General features: G+C 40.3%; 2 protein-coding genes across 4 annotated transcripts in view; both read left to right on the forward strand.

Moving 5' to 3' along the window:
- The window catches only part of PRKAR2B (protein kinase cAMP-dependent type II regulatory subunit beta), a 111,055-nt gene extending 105,782 nt beyond the window's left edge, over positions 1-5,273 (forward strand). The window contains exons 9-11 of the mRNA XM_027968589.2: positions 722-787; positions 915-1,053; positions 3,320-5,273. Of these exons, the coding sequence (XP_027824390.1) occupies positions 722-787; positions 915-1,053; positions 3,320-3,453 (339 nt within the window). The 3' untranslated portion in view covers positions 3,454-5,273. The remainder of the gene's footprint in view (positions 1-721; positions 788-914; positions 1,054-3,319) is intronic.
- A 9,264-nt stretch (positions 5,274-14,537) lies between these two features.
- Positions 14,538-17,613, forward strand: part of HBP1 (HMG-box transcription factor 1) — a 30,562-nt gene continuing 27,486 nt past the window's right edge. The window contains exon 1 of one of the 3 annotated variants that reach the window (XM_042248527.2): positions 14,538-14,722. Coding sequence is in view for 1 of the 3 variants with exons in the window: in XM_004007846.6 (XP_004007895.2) it covers positions 14,551-14,565 (15 nt within the window). In the remaining 2 variants the exon portion in view is untranslated. Of the gene's footprint in view, positions 14,723-14,772; positions 14,922-17,613 lie in introns of those variants that run through there. The other 2 variants (XM_004007846.6, XM_042248526.2) reach the window with 2 other exon arrangements.

The following is a 17,613-nucleotide window of genomic DNA, read 5'->3' on the forward strand; positions in this document are numbered from 1 at the left end:
TCCAGAATCACTTTGAGAGGCTTAGGAAAGTCAATGTCATCTTTCGTATTACATTACTTAATTCATAAGGCATCACTGGAAGTCAAGGAAGTTTGTTCAAAAAAGAAAACAAGAAAAGGCAGCTACGTAGTTCGAAATGGCAACAGTTTCTTTGAGAAGTCTTTCTGGGCTTTCAGTAACCCAGCATCTAAACTTCAGTCCCCAGCCACCTGCAGGACAGGCATCAGGGCCCACACGTACGGCTTAGTCTGCCTGCTTTCTCCACTTGCGGAGCTGCTGGATTATCTGGGGTTGCCACACTCTGGCTTCGTAGGTTAGGAACGACCCAGCGTGGCACATTTCAGCACAGGAGCAGCCGATAGAGGCGACGCTGCTGGGAAACAGTGCTTACATCTCTGACCATGTCTGCTTTATCCAGGCTGCAGTTTGAGTGAAATCCTTACCTTGGTGTTGGTTGCTATATTTTCTTGCTAGTTTTAGCAGAAATGCTATAGTACAGTATATCATTTCAGATGATTTTACCAGTGAAATTGTTACACTATAATTGTTGATCATAACATCTCAACTTAGGAGGGGCCATAACCTGTTCTGTGGGGTTTCAGCTTTTGGGAGATGATCTGTAAACTGGCATGGGATTGATTTCAGAGGTGTGGTGGGCAGCAGGATTGCTGTCAACTAAAGTTGCATTTTTCACCCTCTGTTTTTTGTTCTGTTCTGACAGGGAGACTTGGCTGATTCTTTTTTCATTGTAGAATCTGGAGAAGTGAAAATTACTATGAAAAGGAAGGTAAGTCCTAAAAATCCATGAAATATTAGCAAGTAACATAATAGACTTTTTTTGTTTTTTCCTGACTAAGCTTCATTGTGTTTTTCTTAAGCTGAGTGAACGCTAACACTTTCCATCACCTTGTCAGGGTAAGTCAGAGGTGGAGGAGAACGGTGCAGTTGAAATCGCTCGGTGCTCTCGAGGGCAGTACTTCGGCGAATTGGCTCTGGTAACAAACAAGCCCCGAGCAGCTTCCGCACACGCCATCGGGACCGTCAAATGTTTAGGTAGGACTCACGGCCCAGGGCACACTTGCCCCAGTTGAAATCCTTCTGTGTGCATTGTACGTATTCAGCATCACACTGATTATTTTATTGGCTTCACAGGTTTTATGGTCCCAACAAAATACAAGATTAGGATTCACTGCACAGTCAAGTTAACTTGTAGAAGTCAACTTCTTAGAAAATTTTCGCACACACATACATTGTTCTTTTTTATAGGCATGAAATCACATTTTAGTATGTCGTTAAGAATTCTGAGTACCAAGCTTTACATCTAATTTTTCAAATGAATGACATGCACTATGTTCCATTTCTGCTAAAAAAAAAAAAAACCTCAAACAGCACTTTTATAAGATATACTGTTCTGCAGGGGAAGCTGAAATGTCTGTAGGAATACTTACTCATCTAGGATTAGGAAACAAAAGTTCAAGTTTGTCATAGCGCAATAAAAATCTTGTTCAGCTGTTTATTACTTCTGTGTACCACACAGAAATGCCATGAACAGAAGTGCCATCTTCAGCTGGAAGACATCTATATATAGCAGAGATTTTATATGTGAGAAATAACTTATTTTAGTAATGAAAAATATAACTCAGGAGATACTAATACAGGTGACATTTTCTTTAAGAAAACTAGTCAATACTCTGTAATGACCTATATGGGAAAAGAATCTAAAAAAAGTGGATATATGTGTATGTATAAACTGATTCACTTTGCTGTACAGCAGAAAGTAATAAACATTGTAAATCAACTATACACCAATAAAAATTAATTTTAAAAAGTAATTAGCTACTCCGTACTCTGCATCCACAGTTCAGTAGAATAAATTTAGCTTCAGTGTTAAGATTTGCAAGTATCCCCAGAATTTTCTTAGCGAAGTTGTTTTTTAAATGGTTTTAAATAAGTATAGTATTACTCTAGTGTTACACTTGGATGAAAAAGAAAAATTTAGAAGCTGACAGGTAATTTTTCTGAGTAGAGGTGTTAGACAGTAGAGAGTAAAGATGATGTGAGTGAAATCCCATTACTTTTTTTCTATAATAAAATGTATCGCTTGCTCAGTCGTGTCCGACTCTTTGCGACCCGTAGACTATAGCCCACCAAGCTCCTCCGTCCATGGGATTCTCCAGGCAAGAATACTGGAGTGGGTTGCCATTTCCTTCTCCAATAAAATGTATAGTCACATTAAATTTGAGAAATACAGAAAGGTAGGAAAAACTAAGAGTTACCCAGTACCACCACCACCCAGCAATTTCCACATCCTATTATAATTTCTTATCATCCTTTTTTATTTATATGTTTTCAGTTTTAAATCAGTTTTGTAAACTGCTTCTTTCATTCATTATAGCTTAGGCATTTTCTCATGTTTATTACATCAGATATTAACATTGGTTAAATACATGCTGAATTATTTACTCACTTCTGATACTGTCACATAATTTTTGAGTTTTGGCTCCTTTGCACTGTGGGGGAGAGCTTTTCTGTGGGGGTGTATGCATATACTACTCAGGAAAAATACTAGGATTTTTCCTGAGAAACGCTTTTTGGAAGTGGGTTTTCTGTTTATGGTTTTTGATACCTATTGCCAGATCACTTGTATTTGCACTTATTTACATGCTGCCAGCAGTGCAAGAATTTCCATTCACTCTGTTGTAAACACTGCCTTTTTTAGTTCTGTAAATTTAAGAAGCAAAAAAAAAAAAAAAGAATTTTAACTTAATGATAGCATGATCATATTTTCATATAAATTCAGTTTTTAAAAATGCTCGAGACAAGCAATCTAAGCAACATGGAGCATATACTTAACAGACGCGGACAAAATCATTACTTGGGCTACCATTTTGAATTGACTAGACCCTAGTATAAAAAATTATAAAAGGTAACATTTGGTCTTCACAACATTGCATTGTAAGTCCTGAGGAGGGAAAACAAGATAGAAAACACTACCTTGCACCCCTGAGTTCATACTGCTAAAGTGGTGACATAAAAATGTATTTGTTTTTTTTTTTAAATTCTAAGGTCTTGCCATAACAATCCCTCATTCTTTTAACCTGGATCAGGAACTTCCAATACAATGTCATATGGCCACGGGCCACTGGCTGCTTCCTTTTTGAAGTGGAATGTTTTTATCTTTATGCCTTTTTCTTGTATCTGTTATTTATGCAAAAATGCCATTGCATCACTGACATATGTGAAATAGGTACCATAAGTGACTGAGAAATTCCAGATTTGTAAAGAATGTTATTTTTCTTTTATTCTCCACTCTTCTTAGCCATGGATGTGCAAGCGTTTGAAAGGCTTTTGGGACCCTGCATGGAAATCATGAAAAGGAACATCGCTACCTATGAAGAGCAATTAGTCGCCCTGTTTGGAACGAACATGGATATTGTTGAACCCACTGCATGAAGCAAAAGTATTGGAGCAAGACCTCTAGTGACAAAATTACACAGTAGTGGTTAGTCCACTGAGAATGTGTTTGTGTAGATGCCAAGCATTTTCTGTGATTTCAGGTTTTTTCCTTTTTTTACATTTACAATGTATCAGTAAACAGAATAGATATTTAATAGTCAATAGGCTTTAAAGTCACTTTCTAAAAAGAGTAGATCCAAAAAAATCAACATACTGATAAAATGACTTTCTACTCCACAAAATTATGATTTGACTGAAGATTCAGATGATTGTAATATATTGAAAGTATCTGTTTAAGAAGATAATTAAAGGATGTTATCATAGGCAATGTGTATTCATTTTGACTTACTCAGATTGATATGTTATGACTACACCCATGTAAAAGGGAACTTGGCAGTGAATCATGCTATACAGCATGGCATCACATTCTTTTTACAACTCACTATATATAGTAAGTACAATTTAACCATTTTTGTTTTAAAGTTTTTCTGGCTTGATAAGTTATGTGCTGGCCTTGGCCTATTGGTGAAATGGTATAAAACATCTTATGCAATTTTAAAATCTTTTATATTTTTGCAATAAAGTACCTTTTGATTTCTTGGGTATAATGTCAGTAGCCTACATATTCTAGTGGTTTTAAGGACAGGCAGTTTAGTCATTACAACAACAGGAAAGCGTCTTTAGATGAAAGGTCATTATTTTCCTCATAAAGCATCTATCTATGCTTCCTTTTTCCATTTTTGCAGTTCTCTGTATTTGTTATCTTTAAAAATTTGTTTGACATTTAATGTCACAAATATTTTTAAATGCTCTTTAAACTTAATTGTTGTCTTCTAAACGCCTAAGATCTTATTATAAATGCTAAAAAAAAAGTATCCTATACCAAAAATATTTGGGGTCCTTATCAACATGCCCATAGATATTTCTTTGTTCTTCACTAGACATGTGTAATAAAATCCTTGCAGACATCTGCTCCCATGGGTTTCCTCCAAAGTGGGAGAAATAAATTCTTGTAAGTAAAACATATATAAGAATAAAAGGAATTTCTGCCCATTCCAAGTATTCCATTAGGCCCCTCTACTTGCTTTAATATAGACTCTCAATTGCATTCACTTCATTCTGCAAATGCAGAATGAACTCAGCTGAATAGATTTTTGTTGATAATTGATAATGCTTATTCTGCTACATAGAATGAATGAATTATATTCCACCAAAGCAGTATACTCTTACATGAGTTCTAGGACTATGTGACCCCAGTGTCTAGAGACATTAATTCTAACCAGTTGTTCCCTTTTAAATCAGTGGTTTCATTTTGGGAAATATGTTTCAAAGAAATATATACATGGGTAAAAAAATTCTGTGGCTAGTTTGGTCTTATTAGAGAATGTTTCTGGTCTTGCTTGTATAATGAAAATGTGGTAAAGATACGTGAATTGGATAATGTATATATAAGAAGTATGTAAAATATACCTTCAGCCACATTTTAGGACAGTTTTAACTACTTTGCAAACTTTCCCACGGGAAGAGAGCTTACTGCGTGCAGACTTGTTTTCTATAATATTTCAGATTTTAAAAGTCATGTCTACCAAACAAGAAAAAAAACACAAAGAACCACAAATTCTTGGTTTATCATTCTGTATTTTCAACTTCCTTCACTTTTTCAAGTTACCTATTTTGTTGCATAAGCTAATTGTTAACTACAAATGCCTGTTTAATAAAGAACTCTGACCAAGGCTGTAAATGCCAGTTACATTATTTTCAGTATTGTTGGTTATATTTAAAATTTCCTTATAATAAAGCACAGTTTTATAATAAAATGTTATTACTGAGGTGTTTTTTTTCTTTCCTGTTCTTTCCTGTGACTTCCATAGTGCACATTATACTATGTGAAATGCATGACAGAGGTGCGGCATGTGTGAAAAGAAAGGTAAGATCTGGGCATCTTGCAGCAAGAAAGTGTGGTTCTGTGGGACAAGAGGTTTTTAAAAATCTTAGCTATTGGTTATATGTGATACAGATAGTTGTGACATGTTGCAGACTCATTCAGCCATTTAGAATAACCAAGTCTGGCTGGCTAACTAGGGAATGTATGTGTTAAAGTAATTAAAACACCACAAGCTTGAGTTATGGATGCCACTGTTTAATCACTAGCCAAGAATCTTTCTGTTTGGAAATTCTCTGTCGATGTTTCATTCAAGCATGCATCATGTATGACTAAGAATTCTGGGAGGACTCCCAATTTTAATACAAAGGTGCTTTTCTTTGTTTTATATGTGTATGTGTGTGTCCTGTTGATACAAACCAGGGCTTGGTGTGTATAAACGTAAAACACTACCTGGGACGCATGCTCTGTGAATGTGTTTGGTTTATTCTTACAAACCTGGCGAGCAGACTCTTTAAAATGCTTTATAATTCTGCAGGTAAAACATACAGCACGAAGCAAGGACCTTGGGATTTTACTGGAATATGTAGGATTAAGTGCTGAGTCCTTTTTCTTTCTAAAGCATCTTTAAAATATGGATATAATTTTTCCTAACTTTGTTCAAGAAGTGTTACATTTCTAACAAGGACTAGATGGCCTTTGGCATTCTTAAAGAACATTAATAATGTATAAGCCTAGAGTGCTACGTAACACATCTGGATGAGCTGTACTATCCAGCTTAAACAACTGGAAAGGAGAGTCTCAAATCTAAATAAAATGTTAATAACTAAGGGAGAAACAGAATTACTAACACATGTGGGAGAAAATACATAAGGGAGAAATAGAATAATAAGGAATCCTGGCTTCTAAAATAAATGTGTGAGGTACAGCCTCATGTTGAGTATCAGAAAGAATTCTGCTAAGAAATTGAAGGGAAAAAAAAAAAAGAAAGAAACTGGAGCAAGAGTTAAGACAAACTCTCACCTGCTCCAGGATACTTTTCAAGGCAGCAAAACTGGTTGAGCAACTGAAACTATACAGTTGTTAGTAAATAATTTTTACAGGTATTAAAAAAAAAAAATCTTGAAAGTAAAATGAATTACGGAAATGAAAGCAGTAAGGTAAACCAGGTGTTTGTGGAGGACTTGTGTGCCCATTAGTCACTGCTGCTGCTGCTAAGTCGCTTCAGTCGTGTCCGACTCTGTGCGACCCCATAGATGGAAGCCAACCAGGCTCCCCCGCCCCTGGGATTCTCCAGGCGAGAGACTGGAGTGGGTTGCCATTTCCTTCTCCAATGCATGAAAGTGAAAAGTGAAAGTGAAGTCGCTCAGCCGTGTCCGACTCTTAGCGACCCCATGGACTGCAGCCCACCAGGCCCCTCCATCCATGGGATTTTCCAGGCAAAAGTACTGGAGTGGGGTGCCATTGCCTTCTCCACCATTAGTCACTATAAGAAGTTAGATCAGTTTCATTTGTATAAGTGAGAAAAATCCGTGGCTCCACCAAAACCATTTGCTTTGAGCATCCATGGCAGAACTCATGGGCAGTCACGACTCTCTTGCTTACTCCCTGCAATTCTTGGGTTCATACTTCAACTGGGTGGGGGCGGGGGGGTGGGGAGCCCAAAACAGCCTAAAAGTTGAGAGAGATATTTATCTGGGGAATTTAACTGAGGACTATAGCCTAGGGAAACAGCCTTTCAGATAACCCTGAGGGACTGTTTCAGAGAGGTAAGGGAGGAGCCAGGATACATAGGAGTTTTTGCTGAAAAAGACGAAAAATGTAGTCAGATATCAAAAGATCATTGCTAATCACACACAAAAAGATATTTCAAGTCAAAAGATTGTAGTCGTTTTCTCCTCTTGGGATGGTATCTGGTTTTTTTCCATCCTGAATTCCTCTCAGGGTGCAGTGACTGCAATGGCTGCTGGCTTGAGGGCAGGCAACATTCTTTGTTTACTGAAATGGTAGGTAACATTTTTATTTTTGTCCACACTCATACTCTCTGAATAATGATGTAATTGAGCCTGGTATATAGACAAATGTGTACAGAGTTTCCAAGGAAGACTTTCTTTGACCAACAGATCTGGGTCTTTCTGTCCCTTTTTATGCTTTAAGTTTGTAAGTCCTGAAAAGGTAACATTTATATATGGAAAGATGTGATGGTAGACCTATGGAGGTGACTGTCTCCGCCACAAAAATGAAGTGCCATCTCTTAGGTGGTGTTCCCATATTTTGATTTAACCACAGCTTGGGTCTTGCTATCTTCCTGAAAAACTCAAGCCACTACAACATGTAAATACATGAAATGTTTTGTTAGTACCAATTATAATTGAATCTTTAAAGTAGATGCATTTATTACTCAGTTGTGAAACTAAGCAGGACCTGTGGGGTATGGAAACTTTTCATGTCCTGTTTCTTGTTTGTAGGGGAAAGCTTCAGCTTCCTAGACCTTTCCTGATTTTCTGAGGGCAGATTCAGTTACTCATTAGGGAAACAAAGGAATGCCAAAAGAAAGGAAAAGCAGTGAATAACAGTGCAGAGAAAGGGCAAGATTGTGGTTTCTCTTGAAGAGATACATTCATAACCATCTGATACATCTCTGAGTTCTTTTGCAGGAACTAAGGCTCCCACCTCAATAACCTCAGATATGCAAATACCACCACCCTTATGGCAGAAAGTGAAGAGGAACTAAAAGCCTCTTGTGAAAGTGAAAGAGGAGAGTGAAAAAGTTGGCTTAAAGCTCAACATTCAGAAAACGAAGATCATGGCATCTGGTCCCATCACTTCATGACAAATAGATGGGGAAACAGTGGAAAGTGTCAGACTTTATATTTTGGGGCTCCAAATCACTGCAGATGGTGATTGAAGCCATGAAATTAAAAGACACTTAGTCCTTGGAAGGAAAGTTATGACCAACCTAGATAGTATATTCAAAAGCAGAGACATTACTTTGCCAACAAAGGTCCATCTAGTCAAGGCTATGGTTTTTCCAGTGGTCATGTATGGATGTGAAAGTTGGACTGTGAAGAAAGCTGAGCACCAAAGAATTGATGCTTTTGAATTGCAGTGTTGGAGAAGACTCTTGAGAGTCCCTTGGACTGCAAGGAGATCCAACCAGTACATTCTAAAGATCAGCCCTGGGTGTTCTTTGGAAGGAATGATGCTAAAGCTGAAACTCCAGTACTTTGGCCACCTCATGCGAAGAGCTGACTCATTGGAAAAGACTCTGATGCTGGGAGGGATTGGGGGCAGGAGGAGAAGGGGACGACAGAGGATGAGATGGCTGGATGGCATCACCGACTCGATGGACAGGAGTTTGAGTGAACTCTGGGAGTTGGTGATGGACAGGGAGGCCTGGTGTGCTGCAATTCATGGGGTCCCAAAGAGTCAGACACGACTGAGCGACTGAACTGAACTGACTGACTGATCTACCTATGTATTTCTTTCTCTATTTACCTTCATACCTATCTATGCATATGTTTATATATATACATATAAAAATATATTCCCTAACAATTAGCTTTGTATACCTTTTTATTATAAAGCTCAAATACAGAAAACTATATGGAATAAATATTTATCTTAGTGAATTATTGTAAGACAAAGACCACCTTGATCACTATAAATAGTGCTTTTCCAGCATCCCAGATGTCCCTCCACGTTCAATCACAGTTGTAGCCTTCTTCCTCCCTCCTGACTGTGATGATAGACATTTGCATTTCTTTATGTTTTTATAACCCATGTATGCATCTCTGGACAGGGAGGCCTGGTGTGCTGCAGTTCATGGGGTCACAAAGTGTCGGACACGACTGAGCAACTGAACTGAACTGAACTGAAGGCTCCCACCCGGGGGGAAGATGGTAACTTCAGGCTGAACCCAAGATTCCTGTTACTTCATCACCAGCAAATCAGTGGAAAGTCACACACCCTGTGTCCTCACCCCAAATCTTGCCCTTACTCTTCCCTGAACCCCACCAGGGAGTCTGGGGTTCTTTGAACATGAGGTGCCCATTCTCCTTGCTTGGCCTGCAATAAACCTTAAACCCTTCTCTGCTCCCAACCCCTTTGGTCTCACTGTGCGTCAGGCACTTGCCGTTGGAAAAAACTGGAAAGATGGTTTTATTCCCCAGGCGTGAGGGCGTTAGGGTGGTTTAGTTGCTAAGTCTTGTCTGACTCTTAAGACCCCATAGACAGTAGCCCGCCAGGCTCCTCTGTCCGTGTGATTTCTCAAGCAAGAAAACTTGAGTGGGTTGCCATTTCCTTCTCCGCATCATCTTCCTGACCCACGACTGAACTCAGGTCTCCAGCATTGCAGGTGGACTCTACCTACTGAGCCACCAGGGAAGCTCAATGAGCTGGAAATGGACTCTGAAATAACAAAAGCTGCCTTGTTTTTGACTGTAACCACCTAGAAATGGAACCCTCAATGCCTTATATATTTCACATGATAAAAGCTTACCAAGTAGAACTTCTCAATGAATTCATTAGCAGTAAATATGCCCAGGCACAACCTTGGATAAAGTTGCTTCCAACTCCTGATTTTCCATCTCTGCCCTAAAACCTACCATGACCACAGTCCTGCTGAGGAACAAGAGAGAGAGTCCCGGATCCCTGGAACTGCACTGCCGCGTTTAGGTGGAAGGCTGACATTTAATACAAGTGAATCTCTCTTTACGAAATGACTGTATTCTTGAAACGTATACAAATGACATTTTTAAAAGCCAAATATCTTAATTAGGAGAGGTGCTCACTATAAAGACATCTTTGGCAAGTCTTTTCTTAATTGCTTTTCAAAGCTGAACCGAAATATCCTCCACTTTTTTCTTACTATATTGCACATTATGATATGCAATGTAATTTGAAGGAGCTGGAGTGTATTAATTAGACAAATATTGTCTGCCTTTGTGTGACTGGTACATAAGGGAATCAAAATGAATTACAAGATAGTTCTTATGAGACTAAGATGAGATGTTTTAAAAAAAAAATGGTGATGAGTAGACACAGCAAGTGACACAAAGCATACAGAAACTATATTTAATGAGGTCAGTGTTCAAAGCAACTTATACAAAATAACATATACTATAAATAAGAAAATGCATCTTCTTATTTCTTTTTAGTCATCTGTTCAGCAGGTATCTATTATATTTATTGACTGCCTGGGCAAAACGATGCATATGATATGGACCAGACAAAAAGATGCATAAGAAATGTGGAAGGAATAAATAATGTGAATTTGGGGGGAGGTAAATGTAAGCAAAAATGGTTAAGTGTAGCACATTTAAGTGACTTGCTAGGTGGCTCAGTGTAGTGGTAAAGAATCCGTCCGTCAGTGCAGGAGACAAAAGAGACATGGGTTCAATCCCTGGGTCACGAAGATCCCTTGGAGAAGGAAGTGGCACCGCACTCCAGTATTCTTGCCTGGGAAGTCCTACGGACAGAGGAGCCTGGTGGGCTACAGTCCATGGGGCCGCAAAGAATCAGACTGAGTGACTGAGCACAACGCCGCACAGTTAGGTACATGTTACTCCTGGGATCTTAATGGCTTTGTACCTAAAATTCGCTACCTTGGATTGGTAACTAAAAGAAACTACACGGAGAAAGACCTAGCATACCAGACAGACATGAGAGAGAATGTGTAGGAATCTGTGCTCCATTTCCTAATTTGAATACTTGACTTCATTTGCTTGCTTACCTTTTAACATTTTGAACAGCGATATTTTAAATATTTAAGCAATGCCAGGTACTTTAACTTCTATGTTTCTTAGCCCAGTAGTCATTGTTATGCCAACTGTGTTGGAATACAGTAATTTCACCCCTAAATAACCTTTATCTAGTTTTTAAAAAACAAATTAGAATTTGATGTTTCTTTATGAATACAGAAGTATTTTACAAATTGCTGAAGACATTTTGATTTTGGATGACAACTCAACATATTTGGGCATAGTTTATGTGGAATATGTGTGTGTGTGTATGGTACTTGCACTGACCAGAAGTAGATGCTATTTAAAGGAAATTTTATTTTTGAACTTTCTTTTGGTTACAGCTTGTAGGATTTTCATTCCCTGACCAGGAATTGAACCCACACCCTTGGGAGTGAGAGCTTTGAGTCCTAACCAGTGGACTGCCAGGGAATTCCCAAAATTGATTTTAATGTCAGTTTTATCATGGAAGTATGTTATGAACAAATGTTCTTCAGTATATATAAAAATCCCTTACAGGTTCAGTCTTGTCCGACTCCGCAAACCTATGAAGTGTAGCCCGTCAGGCTCCTCTGACCATGAGATTTCCCAGGCAAGAAGACGGGGTAGGTTGTCATTTCCTTCTGCAGGGGATCTTCCTGACCCAGGGATGGAACCTATGCCTCCTGCATCCCCTGCATTGGCAGGCAGATCCTTCACCACGGAGCTAAAATGTTTTATACTATATAAAATATGTCATTTTATATTTTATCATATATAAATAATAAGTAATTGGTACAAAAATTCTTTATATATATTTTAGTGAAGTAGTAGAATTTATATAAGAATTCTAAGGAGATCTTACTGGTTTTGTACTTTGATCTTAGTTCTGGCTGAGTTGTCTGGTTTTTTTAGTCATCCAAAAATGAATAATGAGATTCCTGTTAAATATACATAGGTGCATAAGGTAAGCATTTAGCTTCCCAGGAGAGTCCAAAGATGGACTAATTGTCCACTTAAAGGTACAGAGATTCTAACACTGACATTTAATCAGTTATGACTGAATTAACTCAAGAGAATTTTACTCTTCCATTTAATGACCTGGACAAAAATGAGAGTATGTGAAAATATTTTGTATCTTTGTATCCATATGAATTAGCACAGTGGTCAACCAATAGTAGGAACTAAATAGGTATTTCTGAATGAATGGATAGGAAAATCTTATAGTGCTAATTAAAGGATAATCATTTCTAATAATGTACACCTTGATCTGAAGGTGCTATTCTTCCTACCGCTGTGTTCACAAATAAAAAAAATATCTCCACTAAGGCTTTTACTAACTGCTTTGAAACAGAAAACCTTTTAAAATGAGTTAAGGTTCAGCCAAAAGCAGATCTCATGGTTAATGGGGGGGGGGGTGCGGCGGAGGGCGGGGGAGATGGTGTGGTACCAGCTCTTAAGAGTTCATTTTTTGGATGGTGGGAAAGGTTTTTAGTTTCCTGGAGGGAGCTAGTCATTAATAGCTGAGATTTTAGTTTTCCAATGATCAAGTGAATTCCACAGATTTTTCTTTTTGTCAGGAAATTAGGAAACATTGGAGTTCATATTTTCAATTTTTCAATTCTGAGGCACAATGAACCTCCACTGTAAAAAAAAAAAAAAAAAGTGAAGAAAGAAAATAAAAATACACAAAAGAGCAGGTCCACAGTTGAGTCTTGGGGTCACTCCATTAATCTCTGAACGAAGATAAATACAAATATTGTCCTTTTTATTCAGGGGAAAATTTAGGCATTTTACTGGCCTTCTGAATTATTTTTAAGAAACAAAATAATTTGATTAGTATTTGTGAATACAGAATCTTTGCTCTGTATTTGATCTGAATACCATCTTTGATCACATGGTAGGGAGGACTATTTTATAATTCCCTTTAAGGATTCAAACAGGGAATCCCTAAAAGAATTTGAAAACTTGTTTCAGTATAGGAAAGTTACTTTGGATTTCCTTATTTGTTCCGTGGCTTTCAGATTTAAAAATTCCAGAAAAGTAGGGGTTTTAGAGGAATCACCAGCAAGGATTTAAGGCTCCTTTCCAAAAGTTTTACTTTATAGATTTCTCCCTAGTATGTTTTCCTCCTCTTAAACATAATACAGTGATCTAAAGATATAAAACCTAAAGCATAGCTTAAATGACTAAACACTAAAAGTTCAAAGGGAAAAAAGCTTAATAATGCCTTTGTAATGGGAATGAAGGTAACTATAATGCCAGAGAAGCCATTCTCCTCTCTTTGAGTCAGAGAATTAGTAACTTGAGGAGGAACTCCTAGTGGAAACAAAGTAGGAAGACATTCTTTCATCAATGGGAAGACCTCTGGAGAGGAAAAGTGGTTAAACTGAAACTCACCAGGAAACCCTGATAACGATTCACAAATTACATCAGTTTAAGTCACACATTATACCCCTCCGTATTACCTTAAACAACGAGTAAGCTGGTCAAATATAGAAAACATCAATTTGCCTTTCCTCAATTCCTAAGTCAACAGTAATGACCCTACCTCCCGCTTCACAGTTTTGTAAATTGTCCAGACCTCCGAGCTTCTCTCTCATTGTTCATCCCCAAGCCTCTCGGTGCCTGGCACGCAGCCGGCATTCAAAAAATCTCGGGTGAACTGAACAGAGTCCGCAGAGAAACCTCAAGCTGCTGTCCAGGGAGGGGCGAAGCCAGGCTCAGGATAAAGGAATGCTAAGTCTTCCCACTGGACCCAAGCGCCACCTTTATTATCCCCATCATGCCTGGGGCCGTGATTTCTGGGTGACTGGGTCCCCTTCGAGGCAGCACTGCTTCCGCTTGTGCAGTCATCTCCTTCCCCTCGCACTAAAACAATACCCTGGCCTCTTGCCAAATTCTGAGCTGCGAGCGACTCTGGTGGTTTATGGCCCGGAATGGGTGCTGTGAGAGGCTTGAGGCTGCTCTGAGTGCTAGCACAGGCCCAGAGGAAGAGAAGAAGCCAAAGCTTTAAAACACTCCCTTCCTCCGCCCCCTCCTTTTTGTCCCAGACACCAAAACAAACGAGCTGATACACGTGTCCCTATGACTCTTGTTTACTATCAAGACTGCACCGTGCACGCACTTCTGGGAAATGTAGTCCAACCCGTTACTCCGACGTGCAGTCTCGGAGAGAAACACAGCCAGACCCAGACTACGAACCCACAACCCATTTCGGGGGCAACGTTTGGCTGGAGTCCCGGGAGTCTCGGCAGCAATCCAATCCGAAGCCCTCACCCTGGTGATTGACACTCCGTCTTCTCCAATAAAGACAACGCAAAAGTCAACACAAGCCCGCCCACCGAGACGGACCACGGTACCAACCAATAGGAAGGAGAAACGATCGAATGGCAGTGCGGCGGACCAATAAGAAGGCGAAGGAGCTGGGCGGAGGCTCAACCCCCCTGGGGTTTGAGGGGAGGGGGAAGACGAAGCTTGAAAGACTTGGTAATGGCGACGGGTTTGGTAAGTAGGAAAGTTTCGGTGGAGGACTAAGAGCGGCGGCGGGAGCAGTAATGCGCCCGGGGGAGGCCGGCGTCAGTTGTAGAGAGGATACGCGAGTTGCTGGTGGTGTTGTCGCGGCCGGGGCGGCCCGCGCCGGGGCTGCTTATACTCCGCGGCGGTTTGTTGTCTTTCTGTTCGGGAAGGGGTGGGGGTGGGGAAGGGAGGGGCAGGATCCCGAGGGTATCTGGCGGCCGGGTGAACTCGGGTCGGCTGTCCTCTTCCTGACGGCGGGGGCAGTTAACCGTCCGATACCGGCCTGCGGCGAACCCACCGGACTGGCGCTTCCCGCGAGCTCACCTGGGCTTCGCGTCGGCACGGTCCGTGGGGGTCTTGGGGCGAGGGCTGGGAGGCGTCTGCGAGGACGGCGCTCTGGGCCGGGTGGCGCGGTGGGTGGCCGGGCCGGGTGAGGAGATGGGGCGGGCCTGGGCGGGGGAAAGGGGGCCGACGCGACTCTGGGGCTGCCCAGGAAAGTTTGACTTCAACTCCCCGCGAGTGGGCGGAGGGTCGGAGGTTGGCCCGGGGTGGGCGGCCGGCCGCGGGTGGAGGACTCCTGTGAGGCGCCGCCTCTTCGGGGGCCGAGAGGGGCTCGGGCCGAACTGGGAAGCTCGCGGAGCCCTTGGGCCCCGGGGCTCATTGTTACGCAGTTCGAATGAATGGACTCCTTGGCGCCTGCGCGGTGGAGTTGAGCCGAGGGGAAAAACAAGCCTGGAGTCCAGGCTGCGGTCACATGATGGGGGGAGGGGAGGGGAACGCGATGAATGGCGAAAGAGGGTGGGGGATGGACTTGGCGTGAACCGGGAGGCACTGCCTCTGTGTGACCGAGATCGAGGCTTGGCAGGCGATTTCAGTCTCCGCCTTCCAACCTATGCTGCTGCCCCAGGCGGATTAAAACAAAAAAGACGACTAGCGAAATCGACTGCCGGGGCCGGGTTTTTGTAGCTCCTTCAAACGCTGCATGCTGTCTAGGGGAGTTCGCTTGCCGCCGTGCATTCTTTTGAACACATCACCTAGAGTTAATTCTTTAGGAGTTTTCAGCAAGAATCTTTTGTAAAGGAAGCTCTGACTGCAGGGAAACACTCAAGAGTCTTTAATTCTGGGAGCCAGTGATGCTAAGGGAGGAGGTTAAAAGTCAGTTGTGTGTATACCAGGAAGTGTTGGAGTCCTACCAACAATTCCGACTGAGTGCTATAGATTTATTTCCCTCTAACTAGCAGTAACAGGTGATTCCTAACAATGATTTAGTGAAATTAAAGTTACGTTTGGAGAACTAGAATAGTTGTAACATTTGTAAATGTTTTTCTATTAACTACTGATAATAAATTTATAATGTACTGCTAGTTCTTTCAGTCTCTGCTTTTTGTTGTTACTGTTTCTGCTGTTTTCCGATTTAACTTGCTGAGTACTAGGGTCAACTGTTGAGTTTCCACGATTGAAGTCCTCAGTTCTTGCTGAGTAGGTAATAGTTGACAAAGTTTTAAGGAGATTTTAATTATAGTCAAAAGAATTCAATACACCCAGTACATTTTGGAGCTGTTTTATACTTTTGAGGAAACCAAAACAAAATATTTAAATTCTAAATTGACAGTACATTATAGGGTGAAATTTTTATTTCACTTCCTGGTTTCCATTTTACTTAGTTTTGTAAGCCCAGTTACTTATAAAAAATTTAAAGATTTTATTTATTTGGCTCCCCGGCCACGCCTACCAAGGATCAGACCCTTGCCCCCTTCAGAGGAAGTACGGAGCCCGAACCACTGGTCCCCCAGTTACCTTTTTCAGCTTAGAAAAATCTTCCCCTTAGTTCAAAGTAACCTTCTCCCGGGATTTCCCACATTTTTCCATGTTTCACAATGCCTGCTTCTCAGACTTCAAAAATGGTACTATCACTTTAAGAGTTGTTTCCGCCACTGTATTTTAATTTTTTCCGGACCGTTTCCTCACTACCTAAGTGCTCAGTGCAAATAACCTGGGCTTTATGGGGGAGAAGCCAGCTCGTCTCCTTATTTCTGTTTGAAATGAAAATATTAGTACTTCTTTTTTCTGCCATTCACTAAGTTAGTACCATGTTAATGAAACGATGCCAGGTATTTTACATGTATTATCTTTTAATTATGAAAGTGAATATTTACCTGGAATGAGAAATCACACCAGATATTTTTAAGTTGACAAATACTTTGTATATTAAAAAATTCAGGAAAAATAATATTCTCTTAATGATATTTTATATTCTTGTTTGTGCCTAGCTCATCAACAGTAATCGTATACCTTTCATATTTCGACCTGCATTTACTTTGGTATTTCATATCATATTAACTGTCATTTTCTGTAAATTAGAAAAAATAATTTTCTTCTCTAAAGTTACTGGTAGTTTAGAAAAACTTCTCACAGGTTGTTACACATGATGTAAAGATTCAAGTTTTTTTGTGCAGTGACTTATCTTGTGTACTGTTTATATTGACAGTACCTTTGTATAGATGTATTTAGCACTGGGCAGCAGTGACTGAGGAGAAGGCAGTAGCAACCCACTCCAGTGTTCTTGCCTGGAGAATCCCAGGGAGGAGGGAGCCTGGTGGGCTGCTGTCTGTGGAGTCGCACAGAGTCGGACACGACTGAAACGACTTAGCAGCAGCGACTGATGAGTTAAGGGAATGCTTTGGAACCATTAGGAGGGTGTGTCATGTAGTGTCTTTAATACTTCCGGTGATTATGATACAGGTAGACACAGGTAGACAGGTAGACTGGTCCCATTTTACGAAAAAGAAAACTGAGGCATAGAAGTTAAATTGTTAATAGTCATATAGCTTTTCTAATCTACTACCAATAGCTGTAAAAAATTCGATCAACTAAATTAGAGAAGAAAATTATTTTTTCTACTTTATATATAGAAATGACACTGTAAGTGGTACTCTACAGTAACATTTTATGGAAAGAATACCACCCACTATTGGGATGTGGATTTTTTTCCTTGTTAACATTATGGGAAACTAGAGTTGTAGAAATCTCTCTGAA

The sequence above is a fragment of the Ovis aries genome, chromosome 4, assembly GCF_016772045.2.
Source record: "Ovis aries strain OAR_USU_Benz2616 breed Rambouillet chromosome 4, ARS-UI_Ramb_v3.0, whole genome shotgun sequence".
In the NCBI taxonomy this organism is placed as follows: Eukaryota; Metazoa; Chordata; class Mammalia; order Artiodactyla; family Bovidae; genus Ovis; species Ovis aries.